Below are 21,936 nucleotides of genomic sequence, written 5' to 3'. Positions count from 1 at the left end.
CTATCTTCTTTGGGTAAAAGTATTTACTTATCTATTTATACATTTCCTTTGCAATACATTAGATTGAGTAGTAAATTCATTCCTTTTCTTGCAAAATAAATATGTCTAATAAAAGAAGTATAAACCATTTTATTTTATCACTTTTTACTGCTTGCAATTATATCGTTTCTTTACTTTATCACTGTAAAACTTTCCTTCCTATTATAAAACGATATGGACATATTTTCTCAGAATTCTATGTAAATACATATTCAAAACATAAAAATTTCCAACCAAATTACATTGGAAACATTATTCTAGTGAAAAATAATGGTAACTAATTTTCTTTTTTCATTGTCTATGATTAACTTATACACAATATTTATCAGTAGTAATTGTCTGCTTTTCTGATAAAACATTATAATAAAGTCACTTTCTCAATTTTATCAAAAATACATTCTTAGATTGTTACTGCAGTTTAGATTAGTGTTTTCCTTTATCAACACTGTCCAAAATAATTTGTTGTGTTCCAATTAATTATTTCAATCACAGATCTTCAATTTCTTTAAATACAAGAAACTAACATGATTTGTGTTAAATATTTAAAATTTTATAATATCTTATATCATTTTTAACCATTATATGTATTCGATTAACATTAAGCTTTATTTACTTGTCTTTACTTCCTCAAATAGACATTATTTATAAATTTACTACCTACATCTTTACCATATGTGACAAATTTTTAGTTTTGTTTATTTCTTAAAAACCTACATTGCTCTTTCCAGAAATAAAGCAATATTAAATATCAAAAATAATGCTGCACTCACTCATCATCAGAAAAGCTTTACCTATTACAAAATACATACTACATACAGAAGTACTTACTAAATTATGTACAATCATATACATCCTTGGAGGACTTAACTTAACCTGATATGTTTAATTATCATAACCATTGAAATCATGAGATGGACATTTTTCGAAACAATCGAACATTTTTTAAAGAACGTGTTAAATAAACTTTTAGAAGAATTATTCCGACGTTTCGTTTAATTAGCATCATCATTGTAGCAAGAAGTCCACTGAACCCAAATGGAACAGAAATCGAGTAGACTTTTTTTATTCGTAATAAAGCTAACTGCTATCTTGATAAAATATATGTCGGAATATTTTAAAGCACAGCTTATACCCGAAAATTTCAATAATTACTACGAGTCTTGCATTTATAAATAAACGAACTTAGTACTCAACTTAATATGCACTCTTTTCTACAATCTTATAATTAAACTTAATATACTTATAATTAAACTTAAGTTTTAACTCAATATTCATGAATTTATTTTAAAATATTATTCTTTTAAGATAAAGAAATAATTTGGCTTTAAATTGATCAATTTGTAAATACTTTTAAACGTTTGACGGTTTCCATGCCACACTATTTTCACGTAACTTTTCCATTCAAGCCACATGTACTACACATAGTGTACATACTTACTTCTTTATCTTAACACTTATAAACTTGTTTTACATGCACTATGGGGACAATGATTTTAATAAAAAATTCAACTTTTACCGAAAATTGGTTGGCATGGAACATCTTAAGTGCTACATAATGCGATAATTCTTCCCGTTTCAATTTGGATAGTATGTAAGTACCTGATTATAATACTTAAACAACCATAAATCACTCGAGTGCGATCGCACAATTTGACATTTTTGTATACATACATTTTTTCGATAATCTTTGGCACTCAAAAGGTTATAAATACAAATATATTTAACAATATAAGGTTACAATGAGGATACATATTAAATAATTTAATCATGTGGAATCTGTAACATTTACGATTCTGATTATAATTTAACCGAAAATGAAAAATTGATTTCACAAATTTTAATAACTTTTTAAATTACTACAAACAATAATTTAATTTATTTGTATAATCATACCTTTATTATCATCAATCATACATCATACCTTTCCGCATTTCAATCTTTAAATGCATCATATTTTTAAAAGAACAGAAACTTTAGCATAGTGTTAAATTATATTTCTTAAATTATATCTAAAGTGATGCTAAGCACAGTTCTTTTTATAAAAAGAAATAATTTTCTTAAAACCCATCAATCAAAATAAAGATATTTGTAATAGCTCCCTTAAATATTTTGTACGTATTAAAGTTTATACAAAAAATATTTTGTACATGCTCAAAAGTTAATTCCACCTATTAATCGAGGAAGGTGTAATTTTTTATATTTAGTGTACAATATCACACAAAATAAATCCTTAAGTAGTATTAAGTATCTATTTATATCTACTAATCACAATATGAGATTACAAATAATTTCCAAAAATAAAATGTTTCCTCAAATACCTAAAATGAACATGTCAAGATATAAGCATTAAGTATGATTAAAAAACCATACTTCTACATTGCAAATTTATTAAGTTCTTGCTTAATAAAAGATTAAAGATTAGCGAAATTTTCCGTTTCTTTTTCTTCTTAAAAAAAGATTTCCAAAAGTATAAATAGGTCATTTCTGGAAGTTTAAACAAATTTTCTTCTATTTATACAGAAATTGCAACCTTCTACTATTTATAAAAAATGTATTGTATATTTTATTATCTTAATTGGCACTTTTCAAAAATAGTTTATAAATATTTCTTGTACTTCAACAAATTATGTGCAATTCCAGTATTTGAAGACAATGTACCCTTCATTATTTCATTTCAATCACTTTCCTTATATTTAGTATCATTAATAAAAAGATAAAACTTATTCAGAAACTTTTTTACATTTACATTATTGTTCAAACTTTTTAGACCGCTTTTTGAGAAAAGATATTTTAACAAGTAGTGAAATCAGTGGATAAGAGAGATATATTATATGACCACAATAATAAATAGAAAAGTAAACCTGATGATAACGAGGGTATGACAAAAATGTAAAACAAACAAGACAATAACCCATAAAAATAAATGTGTACATGTGCATAAGAATCCATGTGAGAATTTGAAGTTCTGGACGACTGTTTAATAAGCTTTGTAATTTCTGTTGTCTCTTCAATATTTGAGATAACTACAAAAATTAATACAAAATTTTACTCAGTGCAATGATACTAAATTGACAAATAATTAGTTCATTAACTACTTTAATAATAATTTAATCAATTGAATAATGGCTTACTTAATGTATTTAATCTATCTGACCAATTTTATAAGTTACAATTCAATAAATTACATTTTGAGAAAATATGACATTAATATCAATATATATTTCTACCAAAAATAAACATGATATTATATATATTATATAGTATATAATAACAAGAAGAATATAATACTAAATTTATAAATTATAACATTTTTAAGTAAGCCATTAAACAATCGTTTACCTGATCATCATCCAGGTAAATAACCAATTGCTTAATCATTGCATATAGGATTATTTGATGTAAAACTAATATCAAACTTACGTCTTTTTCAGCATACATGATAATAAACTCGAGGAAGAAGCATACATAGTATCCCGAATGAAGTCCATGCCAAACTGCGAGAAAAGCCAGGGTGAAAAACTGACTATATATTTTCGATCCCAGAAATTTCAACCTCTTGTAAATATATTCCGCACACCAATTATTAGTGTTTATATTAAATGATAAGATATAATCATTAAACTGAGTTGCTGTTTCAAATTTTAACAATTTAACATTTTCACAACCATTCCACAGAGGACGACCTTTCTCATCCTTTCCATTATAAGTTAGACCAAAAGTTGTACAAACCTAAAATAAAAATTATGTTTTATGATTGAAAGCAAACGATAATATATAATTGTTAACATTGTTTAATTATAAATTATTTTGTTGATCAATAGATTAGTAATCTATATTTATCTCAATAATTTTTTTAAGTGCTTAAACCTAGAAAAGTATATATTATAAATATATATATACATGCTTTCCTTACCCCTTCAGCTAATAACCAACAAGAAATATATTTATACAGATTGAAATGACCCCAAAAGCCAATCGTAAAAAGACGTTTCAAGAATGTCTGTTCTCGGAATTCTGCACTCAATAGATATTGATTGGGAATGTATGAAGTCCCTAATTGATAGAATATCAAGTATATAAATCCGACAAACATTCGAGAAATACCAGGAATGATACAATCAAGAAGTTCAATTTCTTCTTTCATAGAGAACTAAAAATACAAAAAATAAATTATTTTTTCTTTATATTATATTGCATGAGTTTTACGGCAATAGATGAAAGTGTGCCACCATGTTACAAAAGTTAAAGTAAGAAAATATATTACATAAACGTAAACATGTTTTATATAAAATATCTTAGTAACATAGTATTATACAAAGTATGTAATAATAATGGATTAATTTCTTTTACACAAACACAATTCTTTTCTTTAACACAATATGAAAATAGGTTGACAACATTTACTTTAGCCTTACTTCAAAATGCTATCTATTTTCATGAATGTAAAATTAATATCTGTGAAAAACGAGATTTATCACATATTTTATTAATTATAATTCGTTTCAGTGAATGCAGTAGAAATTCCTTATATTAGTTTGTGACGTGTATTCGTTTACTTCTCAAAATATATATATATATATATATTGAGCGATAAATCAGCCTTTTGTTGTAATTCTGTTAATGAATTATTTATGAGATTGTGTAATATTTTTCTCTTAGTTTTACTCATAGAACATGTCGGCACCGTTTGTTGAGAAAGATCTGAGACATCCTATGTATCGATTAAAAAGTTCTTACAATCATTTCGATTACTTAATTAGTATTTTACTATGACTTACAGTATTCGTATCGACCATCGTATATCGTCCATTTACATAGTCTAAGTACCTTTTCATGCTAAATTGTGGCCCAACGAGAAACGATCCTGGAAAATATGCAAATGCTGCAATCTCTAAAAACGTTGGTTGTTCTTTCAAGGCCACTTGTTTCTGCGATGCAGACAATTTTTCCTAAAACGGCAATGTCATTAGTTAAACTTCTTCCTTCTGAAAGGAAAATTCCTTCGTTTCTTATTCACCCTTCTTAATTGTTGTATTTAACTTAAATTTTAACTTCGATTCTTTAACTCGGCTATTTATTTATTTATTAATTAGACATTTCCATCGCGTGTATTACGCTATTTGTTGTTCTATACGTACCTCGGGTTTTTGACCGTCCAGCAAATTGAACGCAAGACCAATTAATCGCAGAGTTAATACACACTGTGGCATAGTCCATTTTATGTCATAATCATCTGTACTTGTCATATAATATCCTATAAACGATAAAAACGAATATTATTTTTTAATGTATAATATCTTTATTATTTTCGATTTATCATGTGGATACAGGAGTATTCTGTAATATGTAGAAATCATTTTATAGATGAATTTAAAATTAAAATTCTATTCGTCCTTGTTTTTATGTTATGGAAAGTATTTAACTCGAATGTTCTGTTGCACTTTAGTCGGGCAATTATATAATTGTTTAACCAGCAATTTATATATATATATATTTCTATATAAAAATCTATTTCTATCTATAAAAATTATTTATATATATATACATATTTCTATTGCTAAACCTGCTTATTTAACTAAAACGTGGTGGAAGTTTAGTTATAGATTTGTTTGAATTTTATTATGCACAGTACTGGACAACTAGACATAATAAGACAATCAATGGCAAAACATTTGCAGACCTGCATTCATATGCAAAGAGATTTGGTCTGTTATGAAAGTAAGCAGATACAGTTTGTTGAAGAAGAAACTCGCCGTAACTTGAATAAGGATAAATTGAAAAGAACATTATCAGATGTTTATATGAATTCTTTTCATTTTTTTTTCATGTACTGAACCGATCTTTAAATCTCATATATTACAGGACACCCTGTATATATCATTTCAAGTGAAACGGTAACATGTACCACGAAGTTACAATTATCTACACACGTTAAGTATTACGATCTATCAAATTGTATTAGTTCCAAGTAATGCAACTATTGAATAAACGTGAAATTATTCGCTTTATCAATTATTTACATTATTAATACATTCACCACGTGGAATCAATTTGGACTAAATTTCAAGAAAATCGTATAATTTTAAATTAAATTAAATGATGAAATATATATATATTTATTATTATATATATTATTAATATGTATAATATATTTATTGTTATATATATCATATATAATATATATTATTATATTTATTATATATATTATATATATTATTATTACACACACACATATATATATAATAATTACATATTATATATATATATATATGTAATAATAATATATAATTACATATTATACATATATAATATATAATTATATATTATATATATATATATATGTGATCTACATTACCTGTTGTACACTTGTTATACATCCATTGCATAACATTAACCGATGACCGACGTCACGTGAACGGAGAAACTTTTGCCGATTAGCAGTAATCGGTATCGCATCGAACGTATTAAATTAGTTATCATCGTTATTTAAGAAATAATACATGTTATGCAAAAATGCATACATAATTTTTTTAAATCGCGCTCAATTAAAACTAACGACACTTTTACTATAATTTATAATAGTTCGCATGATTTCTGGATAATTTGTAAACATTGGTAACATTTTCTTAGTAAAATGAAGCTAATTATATAGAACAAGTTAAATATCTTTTATTCCTATGTTTTTTTTGCCGGAGATTGGTAGGTTGTTTGTTTATTAATTTACATGTTTTTAAAAAATCGCACGAACTGTTAAATAAGTATAAATAATAGTGTACTATAAATTGTTCATACCGCATAGAAGATGAGCCATATTGAAGACAAAAATAATGACAACAGATAAAGAGGAACCACCAAGGCGTTTTAAGACGCGATATGTGACATACATTGCTGCAGCTGAGTGAAGTATATTGAGCCCTGTAAGTACACAATACTTATGATCAACTAGTTCCTTAAAGAATTGATCCAAAATATTTTTGAATGAAAATTACATCTACTATTATCAAGTAATCAATCAATTTATAAAGTCTTTCCAATACGTAAAAGAAAAATTATTTTAGTATGCCGATCAATACCTTTAAATAATTTTCGAATTGCTTTCCGATTTAATTACTATTGAATAATTCATCGTAGTTTAATAATTCTTAAAGTAACAAATATATTGCACACTAAAATTTCAATTCATTTCCTCGAAGAAGTAAACGTCATAGTTGAAATAAAATAAAAGATATAAGACAAAACATGAAAATGTATTTAAAAAATTCAAGAAATAATAATCTTTTTCTCGAATATTCTTCTTCGAATATTTAAATAAATTTTTCTGAAGAAAAATAATTACCATAATTCCACAAGCAAATCAAAACGCCACAGGTTGCAAAAAATATATGTTGAAAAACTGGACATTTTCCGTACAAAGTATATCTGTGAAGAAGGGCGATGGGTAATCCTGAAAGTTCAGTTATAATTGTATTATTCTCGAGTTTCATCGAAATATTTTTACGAATGTTTCATTTCATGTACATTTTATAAATTAAATTCATATCTAGTTGCAATTATTGATACTTGTAATTCGTTTTCATCAACTTCGAAATTAGTCATATTACAACTAATTAACTCTATGACAATATTAGTATGATAATTTAATTAATTAATCTAAAAATAATACACCAGTACGTGACAATTTGTTATTTGCTTACAATCATAACATATTTAGTTTTAAGAGACGATAATAAAGTGAAAAGTAATCAATGATACGAAATTTAAATACAATACGGATAATTGGGACGCTATTATTATTTATTATATAGTTATTATATTATATTATATAGTTATTATTAACAATATTTTTATCCACAACAATTGCACAATTGAAAAACAAAGAAAATAATTTATAATTGTAAATATAAATTCTTTCATTGAGCTAGAATATCATATATATTGCAATGATGTTGCAATTTCCGTCGTAAAATAATTTGCATAAAATAAAACCAGGAATAGAGAAATGTGACAGATTAGGACGAGAAATGGAGTTACTACTAAAGTAAATAGTAATTATTTTTATTCTTACAATCACTAAAACACACACATAATAACACATATGTTCAAATATAAATTTTAATATAACCAGTCAGTATACACATCAGATAAACAATTTGTATGTTTCTTTATAGCCAAAATCAATAATAAATCCTAACTGACTAAATTACAGATATTATAATGTAACATACAATTACTTCTGTATAAAGTTTAGACTAGGATTCAAAATTAAACAATCTAAATAATAAAAAGTGTTGTTTCCTATTACAATAGTTACTATTAGGATAATCTTGACCAATTTACGAGAGAATTAAAGTATATATCACGCACGCATGTGCAACAAAAATGTAGGATACATAACCTTCAACCTCAAAACACTGCGAAACTGTGGAAATACTATTTTCAATTTTAAAATGACAAATTGAGATCTAGAAAACTATTTCTAGGAATACATAAGAAATCATAATACATAACAAGTAAATCGAAGTGCAATTTGATTATGCAATCACTGATGTAACGAACAAAAATGAGATCAGGCTATAGGTTAATGTATACATGTATTTTATATACGCCAATTTATTGACGTTAAATACTGTAAATGAAAATCGTAAAAAAGGAAGCAATGTCCTTCTGAAGACATTAATTACCAAGAAAAATGGAGATAAGAAGACGAAGTGCAGCTTCGGATGTATTTAAAGTTTCCGAGAGGCTTAACAACATACTGCTCGACATTGTTGATTCTTTCGAAATGGTTTCTTATCCTGTTGCTTTATCTTCTTAAATCAGTTTCGTAATGTTATTATTAAATTTATTTCTATGGAAGACGTAAAAAAGAAAATTTAATTTACATTCTGCACCAATAACGTCACCTGTCACTTCTATAGTTATCAAGAAATCGATACTCAAACCACGGTAAGAATGGAAACCTTGTTATAGTGTTCTAAAACTCATTAAACTTTAGGTAGTTGCAAATAAAATTTTTCAAAAAAGAAAAGACATGTATATAGAACAAAATTACATATTGAAATGGATGGTTGAAATAGTAAAAAGTAATTATTCAGTATATTATAGAAAAAATTGAAAGAGAGTTGAAAACAAAACATTGGTATATTTAAGAACACCTGAAAACAAATTTCACGTCAAACAAATCACACTTTCTGTATCTATTTCTTTCTATTTCACATTATTTAAAATATTAATTAACGATATTGCGAACAATTATACTTAAACATATTAAGGAACAGTTATCTTCCAGTAGACCATACGTTTACTTTCAAGAATCCTCAAATTAAAAATTTTTTCTAATCCAGTATATGCAGTAAGTCAAATAAATCATTATCTACTTCGTAACCATTGACGAGATATGTTGTGACACAATACCATTCACACGATGACACAGACAAGTTATTCGCGACAAAATACCGTTTGTACATTGTTACGGACGAGGTTATCCCCCGACACAATATTCGTACTACACCATCTTTAAGATGTCCCGTTAGTCTGTTTTTCTGTAATTATAATTTTTGTTTTGATAAGCAAACGCACAAGATATTTCGTCCGTGACGTAGTATAACTGTGAATGATATTGTATCATAATCGCGAAATGACTCAGCCGTACTATCGTATCGATATCGTATCGTAAAATATCTTGTCCATGGCTAAAAGTAAATAAAAACATAAAGTAAATAAAAACACTAAGCTTACCAAAATTCAAAATTAAAAATTTTCAAAATTTCAAGTATTCAAAATTTAATTTAAAATTGTACATTCATTGTTATTTATTTCGTTCATCTAACTTTTGCAAACGTTCTTATATTAATACAAATTGAGAAATCAAATAATATAAAAATTTACATAGTCAGATGAACAAAAGAAATAACAATAAATGAACAACTTTAAATTATACTTTGAAGCCGGTCATTTCACCGGATCTGATAAGATTAGTGTTAAAATATGTAGCTTAACAAGCTTACTACAAACATAAAATTCTTTTAAAAAGAATAAAACCGGACATAAGTAAACTTATGAATCTATATTGTTTAAAATTGTCGCAATTTAGTTTGTTTTCAAAGCGTATTTAAATCAGCACAAATTATTTATGCCAGAGACAAAAGAGAGTACTCACGCTTATTGACCTAGTTCTTCTTAGACTGGTGCTGCACCATGCGGCCAAATGCTGAGATTATCTAACGTTAGTATATACAAGAACCTATAAAATTAGGGATCTGCCTGTTTGGTTGCACACTAGTATAGACAAAAACCCATTGAGTTCCACGCTACAAGAACCTATGGTTCTATGGGAAAGTTCTTATGTACTTCTTTATCCGATGTAGACAAATATAAGAATTATAAAATTGCGTAATAATGAAACTATTCGTAAACTGCCAAAGAAGGAGAAATGTTCACTACACATATTTGTTTTTAGAGAAGAAAGAGAATATTCTCATTCAAACGATACTATATCAGTAGAATGATGCAATAATTTTAATATTTTTCCATATACCATCTAGAATTAAAATTATCTATGCTTGACACTTGGCATGTCAGTTGTACTAGCATGAATATTTATTCATCGTTGCATGCCGATTTTCCCTGGTACGTACGATGGTGTTCGTTGAGACGAATTCAATGACCTTACATATACGGCCATTCATTATTGTAAAATGTTATAAATTCAGTTCTTAAGAAGTCAAGTGAACCAGTGTCGCTAGCTACCGGCTATCAGATTGCTGTAATCGCTGTAAACAAGTATCGAATTTCTTATCTCCCATGATGCTTCCCAAAATATCAAACGTTATTGAATCGTGAAAACTCACTTTAGTTGACGTACTTTAGTCGAATGAAAATTATAGTAGTCGTTAAAAACATTCGTTGAACCGTAAATAAATAAAAATCGTCAAAAACTGCACTATTTTCAATTGTCAATTCTACATGTAAAATTGAGAATGCGATGTTGGAAATCATGAAAATGTAGCTTTTGTCATTCTGAAAAATATTCAAAATTTAATCCCCAAATGTTTATTAGTTTTTGTAAAAAGCAATTTAACAAGTAAAAGGGAGTCTTCGTAGACTTTAATTTCTACAATTTTCAGAAGTAACATAGTAACTGGCGGGGGCTTTTTCTGTTCTTGAAGATTTGCACTATCATGTACAACTCGAAACTAATCGATCTTTTAATTGTAAACTATTTAAAATTGGCGCCAGAAATGATACATCATTTTACTTTTTACAAGGACACGTTTATATTATAAAGAATGTAACAATTACGGTAAAATTAAAAATATAAGAATTAATAAAATTCAATAATACAAACCAAAATAAATGCATAATTATAATGACAATTATTAAGAGCCATTAATCATTTAATAATAACATAATAATTCTACTTTTTCTATTTTTCGTTATAAGAACATGTAGAGGCAATGCTAATGACTAAGATTGACAATAAATAACTTGATCGTCTAACCAATAGACGTGAGCGTTCACCTTCTTCCATCAATTCTCATCCAATGAATTTGCATACATTCCAATCCACGTGGTACCCCCATCCTTATCTCGGAACTTCTAACGAATCTTGGGGAAAACAAATTTTACGCAGATTCACTCGTCTGTCGCCTACCGCACATAGCCGAACCTAATGATTGTCTTATTTAAATCATTAACTTTGGTCTTACTTGAATTTCTTTATATTTTAATTAATGCTGTTTATTTCTATATCTTTATCCAATTTATTTTATTTTTGCACCGTCGTGTTCCCCGATACCTAAGGGTTTTTTTGTAGCTGGCTTCAGGTTTTTATGTGATAAACTTACAGAGATTGGATCGGTGAGAAAATATTTACGTCTACATCGAATGTAACAACAGTCGACATCGAGAATATCATCTGTATCACTTTTCGAAAGAATAAATTTGAAAAGTTGGTAAGTACAAAATATTCATACTGTACATACGTGTATTTTGTATCTGTTAATGTTCTAAATTAACACATTAACGGCCGGTATTTTCTCGGTTAAATCGCGTTTCTGGCCAACATCCTCCCTAACATTTTCGACACTTTCTGATAGTACGCATATGAACACAGAATAGAGACGACATATGGATGTTTCTAATATAAGAATCCAATGGTTCAAAAGTCTTGCGTTTATAAAGTTTGGTACTTTAGCCTACTGCATAGCTTACTTTTACGTGATAGCCATTTAAAGGGTAAACTTTATTATTTATTTAAACACATAATGTGTTCAGAATGTCGGAATATCGCTTTACGATCAATATTGTGAGATCTTTCCGATTCAAATGAGTTAGCAAATATGCTTCGAACAATGTAGTGTCTGATGATATTTTTATTATAAAAATGTAAGTAACGTGTTGGTAAAAGCTTCATCACAAATCAAGAATAAGAAAATTTAAATTTTGAACCGAACTACTTCGTTTATCACAGGTCGTTGATATTTGTTGATTCTCTGTGTCCCTCCTTGTCTTTCACTCGCATTGCACCTTTCTACGTTCGACACGTCTAGGACCACAGTTTCGACATATGGAATTGTTTATGTATCTCCATTATCGCAACACTTGGATGCCGATTTTCGTACAGTTGCGAAATGTTTCCTGTGTCATCAAAAAACGCAATAACAGTTGAGAAAGAGTTGTGTCTGCAGACGAAGTTTAGCCAGCCACAGTAGGAACATTTTAGCATTTTAATGATATCCTGGGATTTACAATAAAATAGCTATGTACCTTTTCTCTATTAAACATCTACTACTGACTACAGAAATAATGGCAGATAGTATTACTCGATCCGAGACCGAATGTCGTCGAAGGAACAATACAACAATAAATTTTTACCAATCATTTTTTTACCATATTATTACCAATATTTATTAAACTTTCATCAACATGTCCGTCATATTTGTGTAATTAAAATGAAGCGAAACACGATATAATTTGTTAAAATCAGCTAAGTATCGTAGGTTTCTTCGTAAACGAAAGACGAACAATACGGAGGGGACGATCTCTGAAAAAGCGAGTCTCGCAAGTTATCACCCAATGATTTTGCAAGGATGTCCCTGCGCGCCCCGAAACTTCGGAGCAAGCAGGTGAATCCATTTCTGTTCCACATACAGCTCGGTTTTTTTCTTCAATAACTGATATCTTCTTTGTATAATAATAAAGTACTATACAAGATTTGTATTTGGTTTCCCCTCAGTCAGGCCATTTTAATATAAAACGAGATACCTTGTCTCCGACATCAATATGCTTTCCCCGTTTTATCCATTTTACTTTCGCTTATTATTAATATGTACTATTCTTTTAACAGGCAATCTCTTTCTAAAATACTATACGTACGACTCTCTAAGAAGCATGGATATCCGTGCCGATCATTGCTTACCCAAAATCATCAAACAAAATCACGCAAAAAATAGCAATAGTAGAAAAAGCATACTGTATCCGAACAACCAATAAATTTATTACAAAATAAAAGAGAAAGAGAAGATGTACAAGAAAGACAGGGCGTTATCGAAAAACATCTGATCAGAAAAGAAGGGCAAAAGCAAGAAGAGCGACATCTATGCAATCAGTACCGCTACCAACAATAACAAGTGGCAGATGAAGGAGGGATAGAATAATAATAAGAAGAAAATGAATTATTTGGTAATATACCAATGCTAGACTATACAAGAGTACCGTTAAGATAACGAGGATTCAATTGAACGGTTAGCAATTGAATCGCAGACAAGCTGCGACGTTCATATTAAGTAAAGCCTAGGGAAAACATTCCGAGAAATAGAATTGCAAAATGAACACGCTCTGCTGTTGAAAGAAAATAAAAATTTGAAAGCACAAATAAAATATGTCAAATAAAACCTTTAAAGAACCGAAATGTCCAGAAAACAATTGCGTGAGAAGTTGAGGAGATTAGATGTCTCGAGGTGGAAGCATTTATGTAAGGTCAAAATACATGCTCAAGTTCGGTGAAGAAAAAATTGTAAAGCGATGGGCTGAGAGACAGAAACTAAAAAATTGACTGCACCAGTAGAAATTGTACAACTAAAAAGTTCCTTCAAGATAAATCACGACATCTTCCCCCAAAAAGAGGACGCTGCGTCGTAGAGAGCGAAGATGCAGTTTCCTGCTGAACCCGGAAACTCTTTTATTCGTAAAGCAAAACGATCGTTATGAAGTCAGCCTGTGAAACAATCGTTTTCTGAATTCCATTGCTTCTGAAGAATCGATTCCTTCAATGAATTCAAATTCATAGGAGCATTCAAAGAATAACTTTTCGGTACAGCGGAGGAAGGCCCGAGGCCGGACGACATCAAGAAAGAAAGACGCAGGTCTCAAAAGTCAAAAGAAAAAGCGAAGAGCAGTTGGGATTTCTTCGAAGATAGAAACCTACATTTATATAAAACACGTTTTTGACTTAATCATTTTGGATGATTTCCCTTTATAGATTAGTCTACTGGTATAAAGATATGCATACATATTAGACATATCCAATATTTTTAAATGTATTATTTATGTTTTTTGCTTCGTATTTTAAATTATTATTTTAACATTTTTTATTATTTTCAACTCTAGTTGACATATATCTTCGTTCAAAAATATAGTAAACGATTAAGTTCTATTTCGTAGGCAACGTACGATTAAATAGGTTTCCGTAGTGTGTTCTTGTTTATGTCAGCGTACAACCTAATCAGGTAGATCCCTAATTTTAAGGTTAAATACAAAGGTTCTTGTATATACTAAATTACGACAAAGCAGGGCAGATCTGTAATGTTATAGATCCTTTTGCATGTTAATTTCAGTTGAACTCCAATTTCCTCTCTGTTCGTAACCATGGACGACATGGCACGACACCATTCGCACGATGACTCTAACAGCTTAATCGCGGCACGATACCGTTTTTATATTGTTTCGGAAGATGTTATCCCTCGACGCAATATTTGTACTACACCATCGGTAAGATGTGCCGTGAGTGTGTTTCTTTAATATTACAACTTTTGTTATAATAAGCAAATACGAGATATCTCATCCATGACGTAGTATAACTGTGAACGATATTGTATCATAATCGCGAAATGACTCAACCGTATTATCATATTAACAATATCATTATCGTAATATATCTTGTCCATGGTTAAAACTAAATTAACACTAACCTTACCAGGCCCGGTCACATGACCGCTTTCAAAATTTAATTTAAAATTGTACATTCATTGTTATTTATTTCGTTCATCTAACTTTTGCAAACATTCTCATATTAATACAAATTGAGAAATCAATTTATCAGATAGTATAAGAATTTACATCAAGTAAGTTGAACAAAAAAATAACAATGAATGTAAAAATTTAGATTAAACATTGATGCCGGTCATTTGACCAGAACTTTTTAAAAAGATTGAAACTGGACATAAGTAAACTTATGAATCAATATTTTCCAAAATTGTCGTAATTTAGTTCGTTTTCACATCCGTATTTAAATCCGGACAGATTTTACATAGACGAAAGAGAGATCACGTTACTTTTTATAAGAACACGTTTATATTATAAAGAATGTAACAGTTACGGTAATTTTAAAAATATAAGAATTAATAAAATTCAATAATGCAAACCGAAATGAATGCGTAATTATTATGACAATTATTAAGAGCATTTAATCATTCAACACTAAACCTACCGACATTTCGTGTATATCTATGCTACCGTGTGCGGTCAAAATGACCGGTGATGAAAGAAGGAATAGTTTTTACGATTTATCTTAGATAATGGTTAATTTATAACTAAATGTATATAAAATGATGAACTTTCATAAAATTTGGTCTAAATTTACGTTTGTTTAATTTCAATTATAGTCTTAAATAAAATTACACTTTTATTTATATAGAGGTATATCTTATTCAACTTAGATGCATTTTTATAAATTATTTTATTATCAAATATACATTTGCCGCAAATATATTTCCTATATCTTAAACAAATTTTCGTAATTTTCTAATTGTTACAGTTTTTTACTTGACAAATATTTTGTAGTAATGAATCTGAACTTGTGGATAGTGTTATTGCATGCTTTTTTTCTCGCGATTTTTTATATAAAAGTAATCTATGCACTAGGTTTATAACAATTTTGTGAATTCTCTGTAAATTGGCTCATACTGTAGATACCATTGCAAATTTATTGGTTCGTAAACGTTGGCTTCACTCACTCTTCTTGTCAAATCGTATAAATCTCATAATTTCAGGAGTCATTCCTGCACATTGTTTTTGTCTCCTAATTTTATTCCACAAATACGAGACATGTAAATTTATTACCTGATATGCACCGCGGGCATATAGCACAGAAATAAATGCATCTAGTTCTGTTGCATCTAGCTCCCTCTTAGTTCCCAATGCTCTAAATGCTTGTTCTTCCCTATAATGTAGAATAAATTCCGTATAAGTAGATAAAGTAGAAGTTCCAAGAGTGGTTAATTTGACCGCGCTGCTAGGTTTAATGTCAGTAATAACTTAATAATTCTATTTTTTCTATTGTTCGTTATAAGAACATGTAGAGACAATGCTAATGACTAAAATTGACAATAAATAACTGACGACAGTTAAACATGAAGTGTAAACAAATAAAAATATTTAAACTGGAATCAGTTTATTTTCAAATTACGCTTGTGAATTTATAAATGTTTCAATGAGCTATTCCAAATTTTAAAAACTCGTCTCATTTTGACCATTAGTTACTGATATAATGAATGTCGATCTACTTGGAACGCGTGGGTCCAATTCACTCCCCTCTTCCCATCGACTTTGGCGAGTTCTTGCGCTTCCTATTACGTGATAGGATACCTCGCTGATGTGCCTCGACTTTGTTAATTTTCCACTTGCATTCTTGATTCAATATGTTGAAAAGTACATTTGAACGAATCGGTGAATGTATGTCTCTAAGAAGGAGAAAGTCCAACTCCTACGTTCCGTTAACATCAGTTAGGGATATGCGCTGAGGTGATGGGGATGTTCGAGTTTCCAATTAATAATTCACAGGCATTAAAATAACAAAGTACGCAAAGTTTAAGAAAAGGAAAAAGTATGCTAATTCCAAACAATTCCGCGCCGTTAGGTTGTCCTTGTCCATAAATAGTGGTGGTTTTTTAAAACTGTTTCTAATAACTGGAAAGTTTTAAAAACGTATTGTTATACTGCAAAACATCTGCTTTGTGCGCAGCAAAGTGATATTCTGAATACAATATGCGTTTCAATAAATAATAATATTTGCCGTCTGAGTGGTTGTCACATAAAAATAAATCATACAGTAGTCTAAAAATACCGAACTTTAAATATGTGAAAATTATGAACCGATGGGTTCCTAAGTTAAAATCTTTTATATGTTGTCCGTGTTTTCTATTCATATAAATGCCGAAAAAATGCCGGACGTTAATATGCTAATTTGCTAATGTACGACATTAACAAATGCAAAACATACGTATGCAGAGTATGAACACTATGTATCTACCAACTTTTGAAATTATTTACGAATGACATCCTCTTCTTTCGGAAAATGGTACAGTTGGTGCCATTCTTATGAACCGTTATTGCATAGGCGCGAATATCCACTGACCTACCCTCTTTCTGCAAATCCATGCCATAAGAGCTTGAAATAAGCTACAAAAAACAACGCGCACATCCATGAGGACATATCTACAAAAGTAAAAAGCAAGTTAATAAACACATAATTTAAAGTACTTAACAAAATAAAAACGAATGGCAATTGACATTAGGCATAGATATTTTAGCTGGAAAATTTTTAACCAAGAAAGACAACTCAGTCCATGAAATAATTATTTGTGCTACGTATATATTTCGTTGTCTGCGGTAGATGAGAGACTAAATCTGCGTAAAATTTGTTTTTATAAGTCTCATGAAAAATTCGACGTTTACTGAACATTTCTTCCCGTGAAGAAGCCAAACATTTTTTCAAACGGTATGGAGGAATCATATTAACAAAATGCAAAAAGTTTCATTCTGATTGATTCATGTATCGATGTTCGATGTAGAACATTCAGCCGACGTAGAATGATATATAGAATACAATAATATACAGGGTGGTTGGTAACTGGTGGTACAATCGGATAGGGGGTGATTCTACTCGAGAAAGTAGTCGAAAATATACAATAAAAAGATTTCGTTTGAGGCTTTGTTTTCAAGAAAATCGATTTTGAATTTTCGCTCGGTACGCGTGCGGTACGTTATAACGGATCTCACTGTAGATCGTTGTCTTGATGGAAAAATTAAAAAAAAAAGTGTTTATTCTATACTTTCGACTTCTTTTTTCGTATAGAATCACCCCCTTTCCGCTTGTACCACCAGTTGCCAGGCACGCTGTATATAAAATACAAAAATCTTTACAACCTCCAGTTCTTTACAAAATGCAAAAGATTTCATTTTGATTAAACTATCCTTGGCAGAATAATCGATGGCTTTATATAAAAAGAATAAATATTGAATTCGTAACCTTCCCCTTTCCGAACTTGATTAAAGACATCATCTAGCAACTGTAACATATTTACTAACTGTCTGTGAGTTGTTTACTAGCGAAGATGAAGAAAACGGTTCTCCAACGGCTCTGTGAACGGCATGTTCGTTCGTTGTCGAAGAAAAGCAAGAGACAAACGACAACATAATTTAGGGAGGAATTGACAATGGGAGTGGATTGGTTATAATCTCACAATCAGCACCATTTTTGGAATGGTATACGATGGTGGGGTAGCGTTTGTCTTCTGGCAGACAATGCTATAAAACACATTTTATTAAGATTTCAAAAGCATGGCAATAAAAAAAATTTTCAATATAAAATAGCGACTTTTTGTGTAAAAATATTGCCACCTGCAATTTTTCCCGACTTTACGTGCTTTGAGGGCTAATTGAATTGGTCTATTGCTATCATGGAATATCCAATAGACGTGAGCGTTTACCTTCTCCTTCCATCAATTCTTTCTCATCCAATGAATTTGCAAACATTCCAATCCGCGTGGTACCCCCATCCTTACCTTGGAACTTCTAACGAATCTTGGGAAAAACAAATTTTACCCAGATTTACTCGTCTGTCGTCTACCGCACATAACCGAACCTAATGTTTGTCGAAGAAGAAGAACCTAATTACATATATGTATTTATTTATGCTGTATTTGATTTTGTCTTGCTTTTTGTTCTTCTCCGGACTTATATCTTTTTGATACGTCAAATTCCACGAATCATGCGACACTTGCGGAGCATGCTTCGGTGAGAAAATATTTACGTCTACATCGAGTGTAACAACAATCGACATCGCGAATATCATCTGTATCACTTTTCTAAAGAAGGCAATCCCCTTCATAAAGAATGAATTTGAAAAGTTGTAAGTACATAGTATTCGTACTGTGCATACGTGTGTGTTATATCTGTTAATGTTTTATATTAAAACATTAGCGGCCGGTATTTTCTCGGTTAAATATCGTTTCTGATCACCATCCTCCCTAACATTTTCGACACTTTCTGGTAGTACTCACATGAACAGAGAATAGAGGCGACATATGAATGTTTCTAATATAAGTTCAAATGGTTCAAAAGTCTTGCGTTTATAAAGTTTAAATCTTAGCCTACTGCCCTTACTTTTACGTGATAACCTTTTAGACGGTAAATTTTATTATTTATTTAAACGCATAATGTGTTCAGAATGTCGGAATATCGCTTTACGATCAATATTGTGAGATCTTTCCGATTAAAATGAGTTAGCAAATATGCTTCGAACAATGTAGTATCTGATGATATTTTTATTATAAAAATGTAAGTAACGTGTTGGTAAAAGTTTCATCACAAATCAAGAATAAGAAAATTTAAATTTTGAATTGAACTATTCAGCTTATCACAGGTAGTTCATATTTGTTGATCATCAGTCCCTCCTTCTCTTTCACTCGCATTGCACCTTTCTACGTTCGACACGTCTAGGATCTCAGTTTCGACATTTAGAATAGTTTATGTATCTCCATTATCGCAACACTTGAATCCCGATTTTCGTACAATTCCAAAATGTTTCCTGTATCTTCAAAAAACGCAATAACAGTTAAGAAAGTGTTGTGTCTGCAGACGGAGTTTAGCCAGTCCTTCAATTAAAATATATTCACAGTAGAAACATTTTAGCATTTTGATGATATCCTAGGATATACAATAAAACAACTATATATCTTTTCTCTATTAAACATCTACTACTGAGTATAGAAATAATGGCAGATAATATTACTCGATCCGAGACCGAATATCGACGAGGCAACAATACAATAATAAAACTTTCATATTATTACCAATATTTATGAATCTTTCATCAACATGTCCGTCATATTTTTTGTAATTAAAATGAAGCGAAACACGATATAATTTGTAAAAATTGGCTAAGTATCGTAGGTTTCTTCGTAAACGAAAGACGACACAACACGGAGGGGACGATCTCTGAAAAAGCGAATCTCGCAAGTTATCACCCAATGATTTTACGTCCCTGCGCGCCCCGAAACTTCGGAGCAAGCAGGCGAATCCGTTTCTGTTCCACAAACAGCTCAGTTTTTTCTTCAATATCTGATATCTTCGATGTATAATAATAAAGTACTATGCGAGATTTGTATCTGGTTTCCTCTCAGTCAGGCAATTTTAATATAAAACGAGATACCTTGTCTCCCGACATCAATATGCTTTCCTCGTTTTATCCATGTTACTTTCGCTTATTATTAATATGTACTATTCTTTTAACAGGCAATCTCCTCCTAAAGTGTTATACCAGCGCAACATTAAGAAGCATGGATGTCTGTACTGATTATTGTTTACTCGAAATCTTACAATAATGTTATACAAAAAATACGAATGCAAGAGAAATCATACTGCACCGAACAACCAACAAATTTATTACAAAATAAAAGAGAAAGAGAAATTTTACAAGAAAGACAGCACGTTATCGAAAAACAGCTGATCAGAAAAGAAGGGCAAGAGGAAGAAGGCCGACATCAATGCAACTACTATCACTACCAGCAATAGCAACAGCGGATGAAGGTAGGATAAAATAATAAGAAGAAAATGAATTATTGTTAATACACCAATGCTAGACTATACAAGAGTACCGTTAAGATTCGCTGAAAATGACGATTCGATTGAACAACTAGCAATTCAATCGCAGACATGCCGCGACGTTCATATTAAGGGAAGCCTAGGGAAAACATTCCGAGAAATAGAATTGCGAAATGAACATGCTCTGCTCTTGAAAGAAAATAAAAATTTGAAAGCACAAATAAAATATGTCAAATAAAACCTCTAAAGAGCCGAAATGTCCAGAAATCAATTGCGTGAGAAGTTGAGGAGATTAGATGTCTTGAGGTGGAAACATTTATGTAAGGTCAAAATACATGCTCAAGTTCGGTGAAGAAAAAGTTGCAAAGCGGTGGACTGAGAGACAGAGACTAAAAAATTTACTGCATCAGTAAAAATTGTACAACTAAAAAGTTCCTTCAAGATAAATCACGACATCTTCCCCCAAAAAGAGGACGCTTCATCCTAGAGAGCGTAGATGTTGTTTCCTGCTGACCACGGAAACTCTTTTATTCGTAAGATGAAGCAAAACGATCGCTATGAAGTCAGCCTGTGAAACAATCGTTTTCTGAATTCCGTAGTTCCTGAAGAATCGATTCCTTCAATGATTCTAGAAGCATTCAAAGAATGACGTTTCGATACAGCGAAGGAATGTCCGAGGCCGGAAGACATCAAGAAAGAAAGACGCAGGTCTCAAAAGTCAAAAGAAAAAGCGAAGAGCAGTTGGGATTTAGTCGAGGACAGAAAACTACATTTATATAATACACGTCTTTG

At 30.2% G+C, this 21,936-nt stretch overlaps 1 protein-coding gene across 3 annotated transcripts; it reads right to left on the bottom strand.

Moving 5' to 3' along the window:
* Positions 1 to 482: 482 nt before the first annotated feature.
* LOC117208420 (lysophospholipid acyltransferase 5) lies at positions 483 to 9,575 on the bottom strand. Of its 3 annotated transcripts, none has more exons than XM_033449612.1 (9): positions 9,322 to 9,575; positions 8,721 to 8,887; positions 7,376 to 7,483; positions 6,832 to 6,954; positions 5,178 to 5,293; positions 4,818 to 4,988; positions 3,953 to 4,189; positions 3,460 to 3,768; positions 483 to 3,062 (listed from the first exon to the last, which is right to left on the bottom strand). In XM_033449612.1, exons 2-9 carry the CDS (start codon positions 8,803 to 8,805, stop codon positions 2,787 to 2,789), a joined length of 1,425 nt encoding a protein of 474 aa, XP_033305503.1. In that variant the 5' UTR covers positions 8,806 to 8,887; positions 9,322 to 9,575; the 3' UTR covers positions 483 to 2,786. The 3 variants fall into 3 exon arrangements, with proteins under 3 accessions (XP_033305503.1, XP_033305505.1, XP_033305504.1); XM_033449614.1 differs by lacking the exon at positions 9,322 to 9,575 and adding an exon at positions 8,943 to 9,013 and having other exon boundaries at positions 8,721 to 8,846; XM_033449613.1 differs by lacking the exon at positions 9,322 to 9,575 and adding an exon at positions 8,922 to 9,002 and having other exon boundaries at positions 8,721 to 8,846.
* Between the last annotated feature and the right edge of the window lie 12,361 nt (positions 9,576 to 21,936).

This window comes from Bombus bifarius, unplaced genomic scaffold (genome assembly GCF_011952205.1).
Source record: "Bombus bifarius isolate JDL3187 unplaced genomic scaffold, Bbif_JDL3187 scf7180000008072, whole genome shotgun sequence".
NCBI classification, from domain to species: domain Eukaryota; kingdom Metazoa; phylum Arthropoda; class Insecta; order Hymenoptera; family Apidae; genus Bombus; species Bombus bifarius.
The sequence above is the reverse complement of the archived record's forward strand: the minus strand, read 5'-3'. Positions and strand labels throughout refer to the sequence as shown.